Consider the following 16,362-nt stretch of genomic DNA (forward strand, 5'->3'; position numbering starts at 1 on the left):
TAACTGTTCTGCAGAAAAAGCTGCTGCACGAAAGTGAGCAGCGCCGGCACTGTCAGACGACTGCTCTGTCTGCGCCTACACTGTCAGACGACTGCTCTGTCTGCGCCTACACTGTCAGACGACTGCTCTGTCTGCGCCTACACTGTCAGACGACTTCTCTGAACCTCAGTGCCATTTGAGCAGCAATAATATACATTTCGTCTTTTAATTAGCCTTACCAGCGTCAATTCTGCTTCTAGAACTTCATTTGTTCAGCTGAGAAAAAAATTGTCATTTCTTATCTAACGCGAAACCGAAAAATATAATAAGGGAATAGATTTAGACGGGGTAAAATGCAGGATTTCATTGAGAAAAATTTCGATAGTTTTGCTTAGATATCCTAACCTTATCCATGATCCGAGTTTCCGGGTAATAAAATATTGGAATATAATAATAATAATAAAAAAACAGATTAATAATTTTATTGCATGTATTTTCCTGCATGATTTTTCATCAGTGTATTTGTGTACGTACAAGTCAAGGTAGGAAGTGCGCGGCAAACGTCGTGGCGTGCTCGACTGAGGCGTATATATGAGCACTCATGTCGATATTTTATTCTAATGAGTGATAATTAGGCTGCTTAGGGCATCATCTGGCAAATTAGGAAGGAAGTGTAGCGGGTAATTATACTCATTTGACCTGATAACATGAAGTGCTTGAGAGCGAGCGGAAACGTTCAAGTTCAAGCAATTTGTTGCGTTGCAGCGCAACTTCTCATGTCGTGAGAGTTCTTCTCTAATGAATTTTAGTCACCAGGTGCGAATGCGTTTTAAAACGCGAAACCGTCGCGTTTTAAAAGTTATAAGCTTCGATGTACTGCGGTATTGAATCTTATCCATACCTCGTTACATGGAATTTATTACAAGCTACTTACATTACCTCCAGCACATCACATTACTTGCTGCACTAAACATTACATGCAACACTACACATTACATGCAACACTATACATTACATNTCTAGATGTGTATAAGAGACAGACACTACACATTACACGCAACACTATACATTACATGCAACACTACACATTACATGCAACACTATACATTACATGCAACACTATTTTCGCTCTACTGTTTGCATCATGGTTGACGGGACGCAATAGCTGAGCTACTGTCATTTAGATACGACGCGCATATCTCGCCGCAGCATTTATTTGAATTTATTCACTATGCTTTCTTGTGTTATTAAGAGGCAGGAGATGAAGATTCTGCCCGAAGAAAACCTCCAACCAGGCCTTGGGCTACGAAATCGGCTGACAATTAACATGTTCTTGATGAAAAAATTTTTGATCACTGAATAATTTATTTGGACGGTATATGGGAATACGTGTAATATTGACCTAAATTTTGCCATTGCTTCAAAGGGTATTTAATTTTATCGGTGATTTTCCTCTATTCTAATCAATTCATAGCATCAGATTTAAATTTATTCAATATAATAGAGCGCAGCCTGATGTTGCAATTTTTTCACGATGCTCACGAATAGTATTTAATTTTATTATTTTTACTTGAACTATTTTCCCTTTACTTCAACTCCAGACACCAAATTAAATGCAAGGGAATTTGACCTCCAATTGAAGCTTGAATAGCTGCAAGTTTTCCATTGCACTAACGAATTAACCAATTTCTCTCGTCTCTAAGTGAAACTTAATTAACCAAAATTAGCGTAAATAAGGCGAAGGGAATACCCGTCTAATTTTATTTGACTGTTGAATGCGGTAGCTGCTCGTTTAGTTCGTACGAGGTCGCCACGTATGCAAGGGTCGGTCTTAGACTTGAGAGTGGAAGTGTTTTGTGTCAATATAATGCGAGCTGAGTTGCTTGAGATGCCATCGTATTAAATATACTTTGTTCTCGTTTGCGAGGGGAATGTTTAAACACGCGATGACTGATAAAGTGCCAGGCATGTTAATTTGAATCAAAACGAAATTGGGAATTTCTAAATTACATATATATATACTCCTCTATTGTTTCATAAATAAATATGATAAGAAACCTTGCGCAGGGAATCACAGTTACATTTTCTTAATACTTAGTCCTGTAGATAAACTGAAACACACCACTTGACAAAGTCGATGTGCATGCCCCAGCGGCCGATGTGCATGCCCCAGCGGCCGCAGTTTCAGGGCAATTATAAGTGTCTCAGCAGCTCTGCGAGCGGCGGCTTCATTTAAGAGTCGCGCTGCGGGATACGAGATAAATCTTGAAGTTCCGACTGCGTCCCTTCTGCACAATTGACTTTTAGCAGCCGTACACGCGCGACCTCTGCGAGTTATTTATAAGCCTGGTGCTCAGGTGTCCGTTGAATGCACCCGTAGGAGTCGCTCTAGAGTGGATCTTTGCCATTTGAGTTACAAGATGTAGTGTCATTAGGTGGTCGGGACCGATTGATGTAGAATTTTCTCATGTATTTCATATGGAAGGTCAAGCGGCACTATTTTACACAGCCAGAGTTGAAATACAGTGCCATTTAGTTTATTTCCTGCATGCAAGTGAAATTCTTGAATATACTTATAATAGAATATTTATTATATTGACATATAATAGAATATTTTTGCAATCGTGGGACAGGAATGTGTTTTTATATCATATAGACTGACCTCTATTTAGTTCTGTTTCAGTCGACAAAATTAAAAGAAGGAAATGATACTGCATGGGACTTGTAAACCTTTAGCAGTAGTTGGTGAAGTTCCCAATTCCCTCGATAAGCAGAATCTGTGTCGTTTTGGCCTAATTTTAAAATTTCTTTTCAAAACCCTCACGAGCAGAGCCTAGCGGTTACCAGGTCAAAAGCGCAGCATTTCTCACGCAGGGCAGTGACACCTATCCTCTGTAAACACGAAAACTCGTTTGCGTTTTACGTCGCGTTTGAATCGCATGAAGTGCGTGATGTTCTCAATCACGAAATCAGACTTGCGCATCTTTAGTTATAGGCATAATTTAGTGGATGCGGTGCACTGTTTAAATTTGTACAGAAGTCGTACTGGTTATGAAGATAGCTCTGATCTTTTTTGTTTGTAAATGATTACAGATTAAGTGCGACAGTGTCATTAGAGGTTTACTGCAGGATTTCCATAACAAAATGCTGGCATTATTATTGTAGGTGTAACACGAATTATTTAATTTCAAATAAGTTCTATACATTGCTGCTGGTCCTGCAGCATTCATGTTAGATTCATATTACATGGTAATCTGTGCCGCTCTATTATGAGCATATTGCATGAGAATTGGTACGTTTATATATCATGATAATCTGTGCTACATTACCAAGGTTGCATTGCAGATGAATTGCCTCGATTTTATTTATGTTTTATTGAACGTTGACCTGGGCTAAATTATAAACGACATATTGTAGGGTATTAGTCAAGCAATTATATGAATTTCAAACGCATGCATATATAATAGAACACGATTTAACAAGCAAGTACGTTTTCAAAATTTATCGTCGACGAGGTACCAAATGCATTAACCCAACTAAAACATCAATCGAAAATCGTTGAGGCATCGAGGATTTCTTATTTCTTTCTACATGAGCTCTGAGCCTTATAATATATGTGATCAACTAATTATTTTAAATTATTCTTCAAATTTCGATGACTGATATTTGTATATATCAAATTCGTTCATTGAACGCCCAATTTATACCGCTGGGGTATGACAGTTTTTGCGGGGATGGCTACGCACGAACCTTGCTTGGTGAACTGATTGCTCATATAGGTCAAACTTAAATTAGCACACGGTGTCTAGCACCGGTGACGAAAATGCCATTTTTGATTAATTTATGGAGTTTTCATAGAAAACATACATTTCAGTTTGGTAATGATTTTTTCTTGTTTCTGTCTTATCAAAAAACCGTAAAATTCTACAGTGAGGATAACTTCCAAGCACAGATATTTTTTACTAAATAAATTTTTGTTCTATATCCTAAACTATAACTTATAGAGGCAAACCTCTCTGAGTTTCAAAGAGGCGAAATCGTTCGTGCCTGTATGCATGGCAGGTGCTATCGTGACAGAAACTTCCCGAATGCTTGACGTTTTTAGAGGTACTGGTCTCAAAACTAATTTCTACATTTGAAACAAATGGAATAACGTTCTCAGCAAACCACAGGCGTGGCTGAAAGAATAAGTTATCTGAGAGAGACCGTCTGTACCTACATATATCGAATTGCGAGGGACAATCGAAAGACCGCGGCTGTTGAAATTACTGCAGACCTCAATGAACACCTNCGTGCGTTATTCTCACTGATCCATATTCATAGCATCGCAAATCATTCTGAATTCTACGAAGAAGCTTCACAAACGAAGACTCTGTCCTCTTCACTGTAGTGCACATCCGTAGTATATGTACCAAGAAGAACTCAGGCGACGTCAAAGAATATCGCGACGGTAACCTGCACGAAAACTAGGAGGCTGACTCCAAGATTTATGTCTGACAGAGGACTCGGTTTAGCTCCTGAGTAAACTCTGACCAAACGAATTCTTCAACAAACACAAGAGCTGAAATAGACGCCCAAGAGATGCTCATGTGTGACCGCAACGTTCTGCATTCTCATGTCACAGCGAACGGGAGGAACCTTATGATTGTTTGCTTCATTTCATAACAGATTCAGGAGCATTCGACAGCAAATTCGAGCTTGCCACTAAAAACAAAAGTTCTAGTTCATTAGGGACGAGCTTCATATAAGTACCTGCAATCCTGCATGATATGAATTTTCTATTAAGTAAGAAATGCTAAATTTATAATTATAAATCCCCTCAAAATTTAGAATTCACTCAAATTCAGAACTACATTAAATTTAGAAATCTTTCAAATTTATGTAGGATAAACGTCTTTTTGAAATTTTCTTTACATCGACCCATATATAATGACACAAAATATTGAATACATAAATGGGAAGTTCGGCGTAGCGCAAACGCAATAATCCATTCAGCGTAGCGATAGCGCAATAATCCTTTCAGCGAAGCACTTGGGCAATAATTATAATCCGTTCAGCGTAGCACTGACGAAAAATCGGCTCACCGTAGCACTGAGGCAATAATCCTTTCAGCATAGAGATAAAGCAATAAACCGTTAATCGTAGTTCAAACGCTTCCATTCGTTCTGTGTAACACTTCAATATTACATTTACCCGAAGTCTTGGCAAAAATTTACAGAGCCTCGATTAAACTTGCCGAACCATGTTACTTAAAAGTTTCTTTTAAGCGTAAGAACTCGCAATGAACACCCAACAAGCTCGCAATTATTATGTGAAGAAAGAAAATTTCATACACAAGCACTGCAGTTTTGACCGTGAATTATGATATCTAACTTAAGAGCTGAAATACAAATGTTTCTGACACACTCCTCGCATGATCTTTCTTCTACGGCTTGATGTTCACAGAGCCCGTCGACAGCCCGTCGAATCTCCGAGACAATCATAATTGCAAAGGGTCGAAGGTCTGTTTTTCGGGTCTCGTACACTCTGCGTAGGATCTTCCCGTGCGTGAAATATGCTTCAACTGGCCACGTAAACTTACAGCAACGATAGTTCACGTCTAACGCTGACAGGAATTTTCATCAGTATATCTCGGTTCGTGGAGTTTCCTCATATAAAGCTGACACGAACCTTCTACACATTGGTAAGAGACGGTGAAAGCGCCGTCGATGAAGTCTTGAGGTCGTGGGTTTTTTTACGCGTTGAATGTCCGTATAGAAAAGGATTGTCGTTCTACTTAAGACACCGCGTCTGTGTTATGTTCTTAAATTAGACTGTCGAGATCATTAGTGATTAATTCGGTACCGTCAAAAATACTATGTATAAAGAGTAATGGTTCGTTTGAACTCTGCTGTCTTTAATAATAATGCAACGGATAAAGAGAAGAGGTTTGCACCGTGCTTTTCTTGACAATAACCTATGAAAAAACTTACTTAAAGTATGCTTTTGTGTTCGCCTTGAAGACATTTGTGTCCTCAGTTGTAGGTACGCTCGTTGTTTTGCACCCCATGTTCGGTTTTTGAAAAAGAGAAGAATGTTTGAAACTTTAAAAGAAACTTTTAATTTATTTTTAAAAATTTCTCCTTGTGTTTAAAGGACACGAAAATTATGTAAAAAGTTTATCACAAGCAACGTAAATAGTAGGACCGACAATAATGATACTGTGTTGATGGCGAATGATGAATCATAAGACCTAGAACACATGAAAAAACTGACAGCAATAAATAAATTAATAGATGTTAGCAATGATCACTTACCTGTATATTTTTCATGCGAATAAACCATAGATTATTTGGACCATAAGTGGTCTTTTTTTAGACGGGGGGAAGATGAGGGATCATTGCAATAAATAAAAAAATAGCATGCATGAGCGACAAAACACTTTCATGACAAGTTCTTGTAATTGTCATAGATCAAGTGTCAGTGGATTTAATCTTGAAATTGAAAAGCGGATGTTAAATGTATTGTTCGAACGCTCACTATATACTGGTCTTATTTGATGTCGGCAAAATTGATTCTAAAATTTGAAATCTCAGGATTTTGGAATGAGGCTAGTCCCTAATTATTTTTGCTAAGAGGTCAGCGTATCCCCATGTCTGGAAACACTAAAATATTTTAAGTTTTGTCCTTGTATGTACATTACCATGTAATTATCTGATTATTAACGATTTTTATTCTTTCGTAGCGTTGCTGAACATCCGAAACTTCGGCGGGACACACGCGGCCACCGTTGTGCAGAGCATGTCCCTGGGCCTCTTCCTATGCATCGACAGAAGCGGACATCTCTACGCCACCGTAAGATTTTCTGCTTTAGTTTCTTAAGGAGATATATGAAATAATCACAGTAACACTCGCTATATGACTTTACTTAATGAGATATGCTAAATGATTAAAGTAACACTTTATGATCTCATGGCGGCAAATAAAAGTAACACTTTATGGCGACACCGTATAAAGTATCGGTAATGGAAAGCTGACGTGATGTTCAGTAAATTTGAACGAAGACGCTAGCCAGAGGGGATGCTGATTTAAAGTTATACAGCCAAGATGTCCTGGTGTTGTGTACAACCAAGTGAACAATAATAATCGAACGAACGCGATTTATTTTCTCGAATCAAGGTAATTTGTACATTGATTAGTGCTATTCTGTTGAATCCATTCGTAGAATTTGATTTTAGGGGACTATAAAAAGTATCCTAAAGATCTTTATTTGTGAGGATAGTCTTTAAAAAATACTTTTGACAGTTTATTCTAGTGATTTAATAATTAGAAGCTAGATATTACCAAAGATATAAGTATCAATCGTGTTCGTGGTACGGGTTTCATTGAATACAATTTTCTATTGTTAGCAAACAATAAATTTTATTAAAACAGCTCTGTCAATCAATGTTTAATCAAGAAGCTTCTCCTGTTATTGAGAAAAATTGTTTAATGTGATACTTGACGTGATTTATTGCATAATCAATCTTTTCTTTTAACTTCACCTACTAAAATGAATTAATTCTTTGCATTCAAGCCACTCCACGAACGGGCTATTCAAATCCATGAATTATTTTCAAAATAATCACGTGAAATTTTTTACAGTGCAACTACAACCGAGAATGCGAGTTTCTGTACAACTTCGAAGATACGAACTACAACTCTCTGCAGAGCTACATCTACAGGAGGTTGTTCATCACGGTGTCCCAGCGTGGCACCATTAGGAGGTCGAAGCCTCACCAAGGACCTTTGGGCATGAATCAGAGTTTCTTGCCACTTTCCATCCCCGAAACGAAAGCCCGCGAAGTTTTATCGATTTTCTATAAAGAAAACCCGACTGAATTGCAGCATTGTGCCGACTACCGAGGCTTTGTGCCGAGCAATGCAGTTAAGCCATTAACTATCACACCAACACCTCGGATTCGGCACAAGAAAAGAAAACGAATCAACGTGCCTCAGAACACTACAGGTCAAGTGCGACTTCCAAACCATCCTCTGGGTCACGGAACAACAAGTGTATATCACATCAGAGGTCGACAGCAACCAACCGAGCTGCCTCCATTGAATAGACATAGACACCCGCTCCCGGGTTATGCTAACGTTATCACATCTACAACTCCACCTTTGTACAGCGTCAAAATTTCCACCACTACCATTAGTCCTTCTACAACCGACTCTTCTTCGCCTCGCAGGAAGAAGAAAAGGTGCAAAACTGTTGAATGTAGAAGAAAACGACGGAAAAAGAGAAAGGAGAAGATAAGACAAGCTTATAGGAGTTGCATGAGCTTAGAGCAAGATAGACGAAGGAAGTGTGTGTTAACACAACGTAAAAAGTTCATAAGAAGGAAACACAGGTTAAATGTTCATCCGCATCTAAGAACGACGACTCCTGAGCCTTCAGTAAACATACCTACTACAATAACCCCATCCTTAGTAGAACTTCCTCCCACAACCCCACATAGTAGAGCCCCCTCGCCTAATCTATTAAGAAATGAGGTGGTGTCTTTTCATCGCAATAATGACTTGTTTCCACCGAACAGTTTTAGCCTGTCCTTCAGCAACCGAAGTCAAGGGCGACCTTCTGCTTCATCGAACGGTCAACAGCCCTTTCATAGGACGCCCTCGTGGTCCCCTGCTCAGCCCCGGACGCCCTCAGGAGGAGGCAGAAGAGTCCCAGCGCCTCGGAGGAGACTGGTGGCTCGAACGCGAGTCCTCGAAGGGCCTAAAGCGCGGCAGTACGAAAACAAATCCGAGCGGCACAAACGACTACGGGGGCGGAATCTCCAACAAAATCAAATTCAATGATGATGCAGATGACATATCCTCGCAAGTTTCAGAGGACCCGGATAACGCGAACACTCAATTCGTATCTGAAAGCCATGATCGAGCTGATAGCATGGACGCTTACGAGGACATCGTTTCAATCGACCTTAGTGAGTACACTACTGTTCATCATGACGAAGATGTTCGTAGTAAAAATAGGATCAAATATTCAAGGTATACGTGCGTAGCGATCATTCTTTTTGGTTTAATTCCTGCAGTATTAAAATGTATTAAATTTAGCTTGCTACAAAGAGTTGTTCGGTGTTTTTGCCTAACTTTCTGCAAGAATCTCAAATCTAACCAAAAGTCTTTAAGTACCTGTGAGGCTGAAGCTGCGATTGAACTCAACACGCTTAATCCTAGTGACGTCGATGCACCGGAATTTAGCGCAGGGTCTCTGCCGATGATCATGAGAGCTCGGTCATCCAGTTCTTCTTCTGGATTTTCTTCTGAGAACGAAGAATTCGGCCGAGCTCTGTTGTCAAGGCTTTCCGTCGCTCCTTCAGAAGACGCACCAGACATCCCAGCGATGGCGACACTTAGGGGAACATTTTACACAAACGACGACGACCTGCATGGCGGCGGTGAGTCTGCGAACTCTTCGAACCACGATTCGTCTTGCATCGTGGTGGTTGAAGTACATTAGGTTCCAATGGAGGAGACGTGCAGCCTGGGCCTCGAATAAAATATGATTCTGTGTTTTAACCGCAGGTTTTATGTAAGTCTTTTAATTTGTGTTTGACCTCCAGACATCAGTCATGTCTTTTGAAATCTTTGTTACCTAATGATTACGCTCGTTATCAGAATGTGCCATATGCTATCTAAATATGTGTAGTTTCTTTTGAACTGTTATCAGCAAAAGATGGAGTCCGTAGGGCCAGTCGTGAATGAATGGCGTTGCTCATTAGCTTGTTAAGTGTATTGCAATGGTTGCTTTGCACCAATTTAGAATCTGACATGCATGCGTAGACTGCGTGACACGCGTGCGGCAACTGCGTTGTACGTGCGGTGACTGCGTAAGTAGCGTAACGTGAGACTCGGTGCACATTGTGTCTCTTGAATCATCACGCGTTCTAGACCTCGCGCCCAGAGTAACTATAGAATTGAATTTTAAATCTACATCTTGTACTAAACCTTCATTCCAAACTCTTCTTCTCATACATTTCATGTGATGACATTTACTTCTCAGACCGGTGATGTGCAAATTATCTAAGGAAATCATATACCGTGGATAAATAGCTTGAATCTTTTACCGGGGACGGAATTTTTTTTATATCGCCGCAACAGAATTATCTATTTTATCTGCCTACGACTTGGTTGATTTTTAAATGAATTGTTTCAGTTTCAGCTGAATTTTGTGCTTTCAATTCCATTGGTTGTGAATTTATGTCGTTGAGTTTTATGCGAATGTTCTGTCTTTATTTGAAGACTAGAAAGGTTCGTGCAGAAGCAAGCTACGAGATGCCTCGGTCGGTTAGCTAGGAGCAAGCGTTGACACGAGTAACTCCCGCTGGCGGTGAATACGTTAGTCAATGATCGTTAACAGATTTTCCGTTATGAAAGTAACGGTGAGTGACTTGTAAAATGAAGAATTCGATTCTATATTAATTTATGCTAGAGCATCTACAATTATTTCAGCATTGCTAAAGCACCATTTGATTTTCATTTCAAGTTCAGCGTTCGAACACTTTCATTGTGAATTGTCTTTGCTGTGCTTCGCGCTGTCAACAAGCTTCAGACTTTCTATGGTGCAGGGTTGCGAGCGCGATTTCAACTTATTAGGCTATTACTTACTAATCGATGATTTTTGTTATGCCAAACATTTATTAGTTTACGAGAAAAAAATTCAATTCAGATTATTGTTCAAAATGTTGTAATTCAATGTTCTGAGAATGAATGTTAGTATACGGAAAATAGAAGAATAAATTAACATGTATAAGAAACCATTGTAATGAAGCTGTTAATGTAAGGTTATTTTAGTGTAAATAAACACTTGTACAGTTGTAGGTGTAATTATATTATATTTTATGTTTTGTTTTGCAGCTATAACGAAGACTTCGTCGAAAATTCTTCTTGTATCGCAAATTAGTTCGAGATAACCACAGATTAACGTAAATCAAAGGAATGTTCAACGACGTTAAACAAATAATTTGCTGCATTTTGGGAACATGCAAGAACCTAATGCAAGTACGTCATAATATATTCAATTATGCATATTTTTAGTTCGATTAACGATACCTCTAAAATTTGCATTTCTTCGTGCCTTGCCCATGAGTTGCAAAAGTTTTTTGGTGTAATCTTTCGTGGCAATAATATTTTTCTACTCACGAATCACGACTCATATCAGCATTTTTGCCATCTCATTCCAAAATAAAAACTTTTAAATCACAAGGTACGAAAATATGCAGATTTTTCATACAATCTATGATTAATACGCCCCACCAAAAAGCCTCGAGATGCTACCGTCAAGCTAGCTTAGCACGTTCCTTTAACCAATTGCAGCATAATTATCTTCTAATAACTTCGTTCTATTGAGCTAAATCCGTTAATTCGAGTTTGTTGAATACGTGAAAATTACTGGGAAACTTCCCGACTGGTTTGATATAATGCGCTGTTGTTTTCAGGTGCAAACGTTTGAAAGCTTGTTCTAGACCTGACCTTGCTCTACTCTTGAGTCTGCTGTCACTGCAACTGAGACGTGTTCAGTTGCACATGAGCTGAGACATGTTCAGTTGCGCATGACGAGTTGAGACGTCTTACTATCCGCTTTTGGTCGCATACACCAAAATGGTTTTTATGTCCCAATAAGCTGGTTCTTGTATGCCACCATGATTTAAGCTAGTACAAATTTTGTTGGATAGCGTTCGATGACCTGAAATATTCTCCTTGTTGACGAAGTTTTTACTCATTTTCCGTGTTATCTGTACACTTGTTAGTATTAACTATTTAAACCTGCAATTAATTGGACTTGAATGTGCGGGTTTGGTTGGGCAGAAGTGAGGCTTTCTTGATTTTGAAAAGTTAATATGTCTGTTGTATGGACGCCAGCTCGACGTCGAAATTCATCGACGGTGCGAAATCTCTAATGACGAAATCGCAAGCGGAAGAATAATTATTGCGCTAGTTTGAGACCGTCCTCAATCACGAGTTTGAAGTCCCTCTCTATCATTTTTATGATTTTTGTTGAATTCTATGCAAAAATTAATTTCTAGATGAATTTCAACCTGCAGTGTGGTTTGCGTGGGGGGCAGTGGTGGGGTGGGTGCGAGATTAATGATCAGACATACAGTGTTTGGCAAGCTTTTTACTAGCTCAAATGCTGAGTGTTTAAGAATTGTACTTCAAACCGGAGCGATCAAGTAATTATACTTACGCCCAATCATATTCTTCAATACATGCGGATTTTCACCATCCAAGTTCTGATTATAACCCATCACTACTCGCTCTTTACAGCTTGATTGGCTCCTTCTATCCTAGGTATTCATTCTGCTTCAATCGATTTCTTAGCCCCTATGAACTCGTTGTCGACCGTGGTCCCTACTGGAGACCAAAGACACTCACACCTCCTAATGGAAACGTTGGCAATCGCATCGCACAAGGCCAAAAGGCAACCGGATCACTTGTTCAAGACAATCAGCAGTCGCTCCCTATTTGCATAATCGCGCAAAAATCAAACCTATTCGCTGGAGTTTGCAAAAAAAGGTCACACAGCATCGGCCCTTCAAGGCCTCGTTGGCAGTTCTTACCATTGAGCATCGATACTGCCAACGCAGTAACGGAATTTCGGAAACCTGGGGTTCGTTTTGATCAGATGAGTGGAATATTTTGGGTTGGCTCCGATGCGAGTCGGAGTCAGCGATGCATGGTGAGATCGAAGCTCCGAAATATTCTAATTGCCCTCCCGCTCTAGTCAAGGCGCCTTTGCAGCCCCGTGTAGATCATAGAGAGCTTCGTCACGATACTGCAAGAAATAAATATTTTATATCGTATTTAATCCTTGCATTATTTCTAGTCAAGGCGCCTTTGCAGCCCCGTGTAGATCATAGAGAGCTTCGTCACGATACTGCAAGAAATAAATATTTTATATCGTATTTAATCCTTGGAATATTTTGGGTTGGCTCCGATGCGAGTCGGAGTCAGCGATGCATGGTGAGATCGAAGCTCCGAAATATTCTGATTGCCCTCCCGCTCTAGTCAAGGCGCCTTTGCAGCCCCGTGTAGATCATAGAGAGCTTCGTCACGATACTGCAAGAAATAAATATTTTATATCGTATTTAATCCTTGCATTATTCTCCTTGTCCAATAAAGCCTTCGACGGACTTTGTGGCCACAAAAGATCTAGAGTTGTTTAGAGCCAACTCGCTGTCAACTGAATCAATTCATGACAAAAGGTTTATGAAAACAAAAAATGCATACGAGCTTTACAAGGTAAAGCAAAAATTGCTTCGTAGTTCAGTTCAATTATTACTTTCGTTCGAGAACTCGAAATGAAAACATCATTACATAGCCAAATAAAGTCTCGAAATGTTGTCAAGTAGACCACATTGTTCTGCACCACAACACGGGACAAAATGAACGGGGATAACGTTACAGGCAACATGTACTTGACACAAAATTTTATTTGAAACACGTATATACGTATTTTTCGCGACGACAAAGTTTCCCTAATAGTAACAGATTGTACATCGCGGCCGAATTTGTTGATTGAAAATAATAATAACAAGTACTAATAGGTGGGCAAACAATGAAGAAACACAGTTGAGTCCTCCATTACTATTTCTATAACATTGCTTCTATCTCTACACCATCCACAGGCTAAACACAGCGTCTACGCGAGCTAAATCTTATTAATACCGCGACACATGAAACTTAATGTTAATAAACAATTAGCAAAGCAAATCTATGTAGTGAATTAGAAATTGCAATTGAAAGAAATTCGACCGCAATAAGTGCGAATCAAAATGTTCCAATAACCTAATATTTAAAGAACGAGCTCATGAAATCAGTACCTGCACGAGGAAGCAAAGCACGTTTCCCTACACTGATATTATTCCACCACAACCTTAATCGCTCTGAAAATCATCTTCTGGTGAGAACTTTGTAACTACGAAGCAGCGAATATGACGCGACAAAGGTCAATCATATAGTACTGGGCAGCGATACCTGTGGGTTTCAAATATCGATTTACATTGCGTACGAACATAAATGAAAGGTTTACAATGTACAAATAGTAACATTCTCATCTATAGCACAAGCAGAGCGCACACATAGCTCATATATATAAATAAACGTGCTTTTGCCGGGCCAAACTGGGTCAGAATGACCTACACAAGAAGGTAAGTGCACAGCTATTTAAAATGCATTACCGGTATTACAAACAAAAGTCTGACTTATTTCTATGAGTGCAGGTATCACCAACATATGGAAGTTGAAAAAGAAATTATTCCAGTTGTCGAATTCTTCCACGAAGAACTTAGATTTTGTAGAGGCATTTCATGTTCGAAAAGAGACTGAGAGGTAAGTAGGAAGGAGCCTGGCGATGACAACTCGAGGCTAGGGGCTCGTCAAATGGCCGGCACTGAAATATGAACTCTGTTGTAGCTGAAGAAATACGGCCAGCCGATGCCTTTATACAAACTCTGCATTTGTTCACAATCATGACCATACTGTCGGACAGGAATGACCACTCAACGATCATGTAATTACTGCGGTGATTCGAACAGAATACCTTTATTTTATAGCGGCGATCGTTCCTTACTAAATGAAATTTGGGATGAATAGTCAAAAGGTTGAAACTAATTCACAACCCGTTGAACAAGAACTCAAGTCGACACAAATCCTGCTATGCAACGACGCAGTTGGACGTTGGAAGGGAGAAAAGGTGAAAGTAGAAGGAATAGATGCAAGAGGACGCGAGAAAACATAAACGTGAATATGAATTGAAGATTTGATTGTGAATGTTAAAACGAAATTAAATATGACCTACAAATCCTAGCAGTTTCGAGTGTACACAGTGGAAGACTGGCTCGAGAGTAGCCGTGCAAATAAATGAAAAAATCGTTAAAAGAAGCTGACAAGCGTTCAATGCGAATGAGGTAAAACTAAGTTATAATAATTAGCTTCGTGAAATATACACGAGCATCGAAGAAATGTATGGTTAGGATATTGGTCTAATCATAATTAAATTTAAAAAATTACAACGATCTCGCCTACGATCTATACAACGTTCACGCCAATATCTCAGCCATTTATTAAAGAAAAGACCTTAATGTTTCACCAGCAGAAGCCCACAACAAAACCGAAAATGACGTCAGAGTTCGGCGCTATAATATTCTCGACAGGTCACTAAAGATCAAATTTCAAGCGATCAAGAGGCCGTGGTAACTTCAACATCAAGCGATCAAGAGACTGACAGCAATGCCAATGAGATGAGCGATCAATGAGACTGACAATGCGCTCTGACAGCAATGCCACATCTGCGACCAAACAGTTCAATCCTCGTATTCAACCTGACTATTATGTGGAAATAAATATACACGAATGACCAGGAAGTATGAATATGGTAAATTAAAAAACACAATGAAAAGTATAGAAGACAAATATATGCACAATCGTACCACCAGAATATACACAGTACAAGGAGATCACTACCATAGGTTAGTTACATTATAAGCAATATTACTTCACTAGCTTGGTAGCATAGAGGCGAGCGAGAATAGAACGGCGAATTTCCCCTCACTGTTCAGCTGCTTCAATATTACGCGTGAATATTGCGATAAATGTGATGCTAGTGCGCAAGACAATCATCTGATGTGCACCCTTGGTGACATGAATCCGTTAAATATTTCAAACAATCCCATGAATAAGCCCAGACGTCGCTATAGTCATGCACTTACTACTATCACATGCACAAATATCCATACAATTTAGATGTATGATACGATTTTCTTCTACTCTCACAGACAGATAAATATAGGAAAAATAGTCATTTTGAAGAGTAATCAGCCAGTGATATGCCGTCGCAGTCTATGTACAATAATAGAGTATTCACTTCTTACCAACCAGCGCCGTGATACACGAGAATAATTCGGTGGTACCTACCACATAACCTTCATTAAATTCCAGCAGTTAAATAATAGGTACCATATTTATTCTAATACCTTTCATAGATTACAACAAAATCTGTACATTAGAACATTTAATCTAATTATCACCAATCATACGCAATGCATTAGGACCATAAATGTCAAGCTTAGTTCATCATCAACGTTCGTTCAGCAAGCCTTTAGAAATAGGGAGAAGTCGTATTGTCACTTAGACGTAATTAATTGACAAACGAACTAACAACTCGCAGCGAACAGCAATCAACCAGCACAAAAAGTCGGCGCATTTCATTGAAACTAAATCGGAAGCCGAGCAAAAATTTCTCAGTGTAATATATTTACATTTTAGAACACAGATCACAACCAGCAGATAGATCACTATTTACACTCACTTAACAGGATCCTATTTGTAAATACCGCAAGAGTTCTATCAGTAGAG

General features: G+C 39.2%; 1 protein-coding gene across 1 annotated transcript in view; it reads left to right on the forward strand.

Annotated features, from left to right (window-relative positions):
* Positions 1–12,913, forward strand: part of LOC108672605 — a 78,852-nt gene extending 65,939 nt beyond the window's left edge. Inside the window, exons 3-4 of the mRNA XM_018160304.2 lie at positions 6,704–6,813; positions 7,603–12,913. Coding sequence (XP_018015793.1) covers positions 6,704–6,813; positions 7,603–8,802 — 1,310 coding nt within the window. The 3' untranslated portion in view covers positions 8,803–12,913. The remainder of the gene's footprint in view (positions 1–6,703; positions 6,814–7,602) is intronic.
* Positions 12,914–16,362: the final 3,449 nt, after the last annotated feature.

The sequence above is a fragment of the Hyalella azteca genome, unplaced genomic scaffold, assembly GCF_000764305.2.
Source record: "Hyalella azteca isolate HAZT.00-mixed unplaced genomic scaffold, Hazt_2.0.2 contig14273, whole genome shotgun sequence".
Classification (NCBI taxonomy): domain Eukaryota; kingdom Metazoa; phylum Arthropoda; class Malacostraca; order Amphipoda; family Hyalellidae; genus Hyalella; species Hyalella azteca.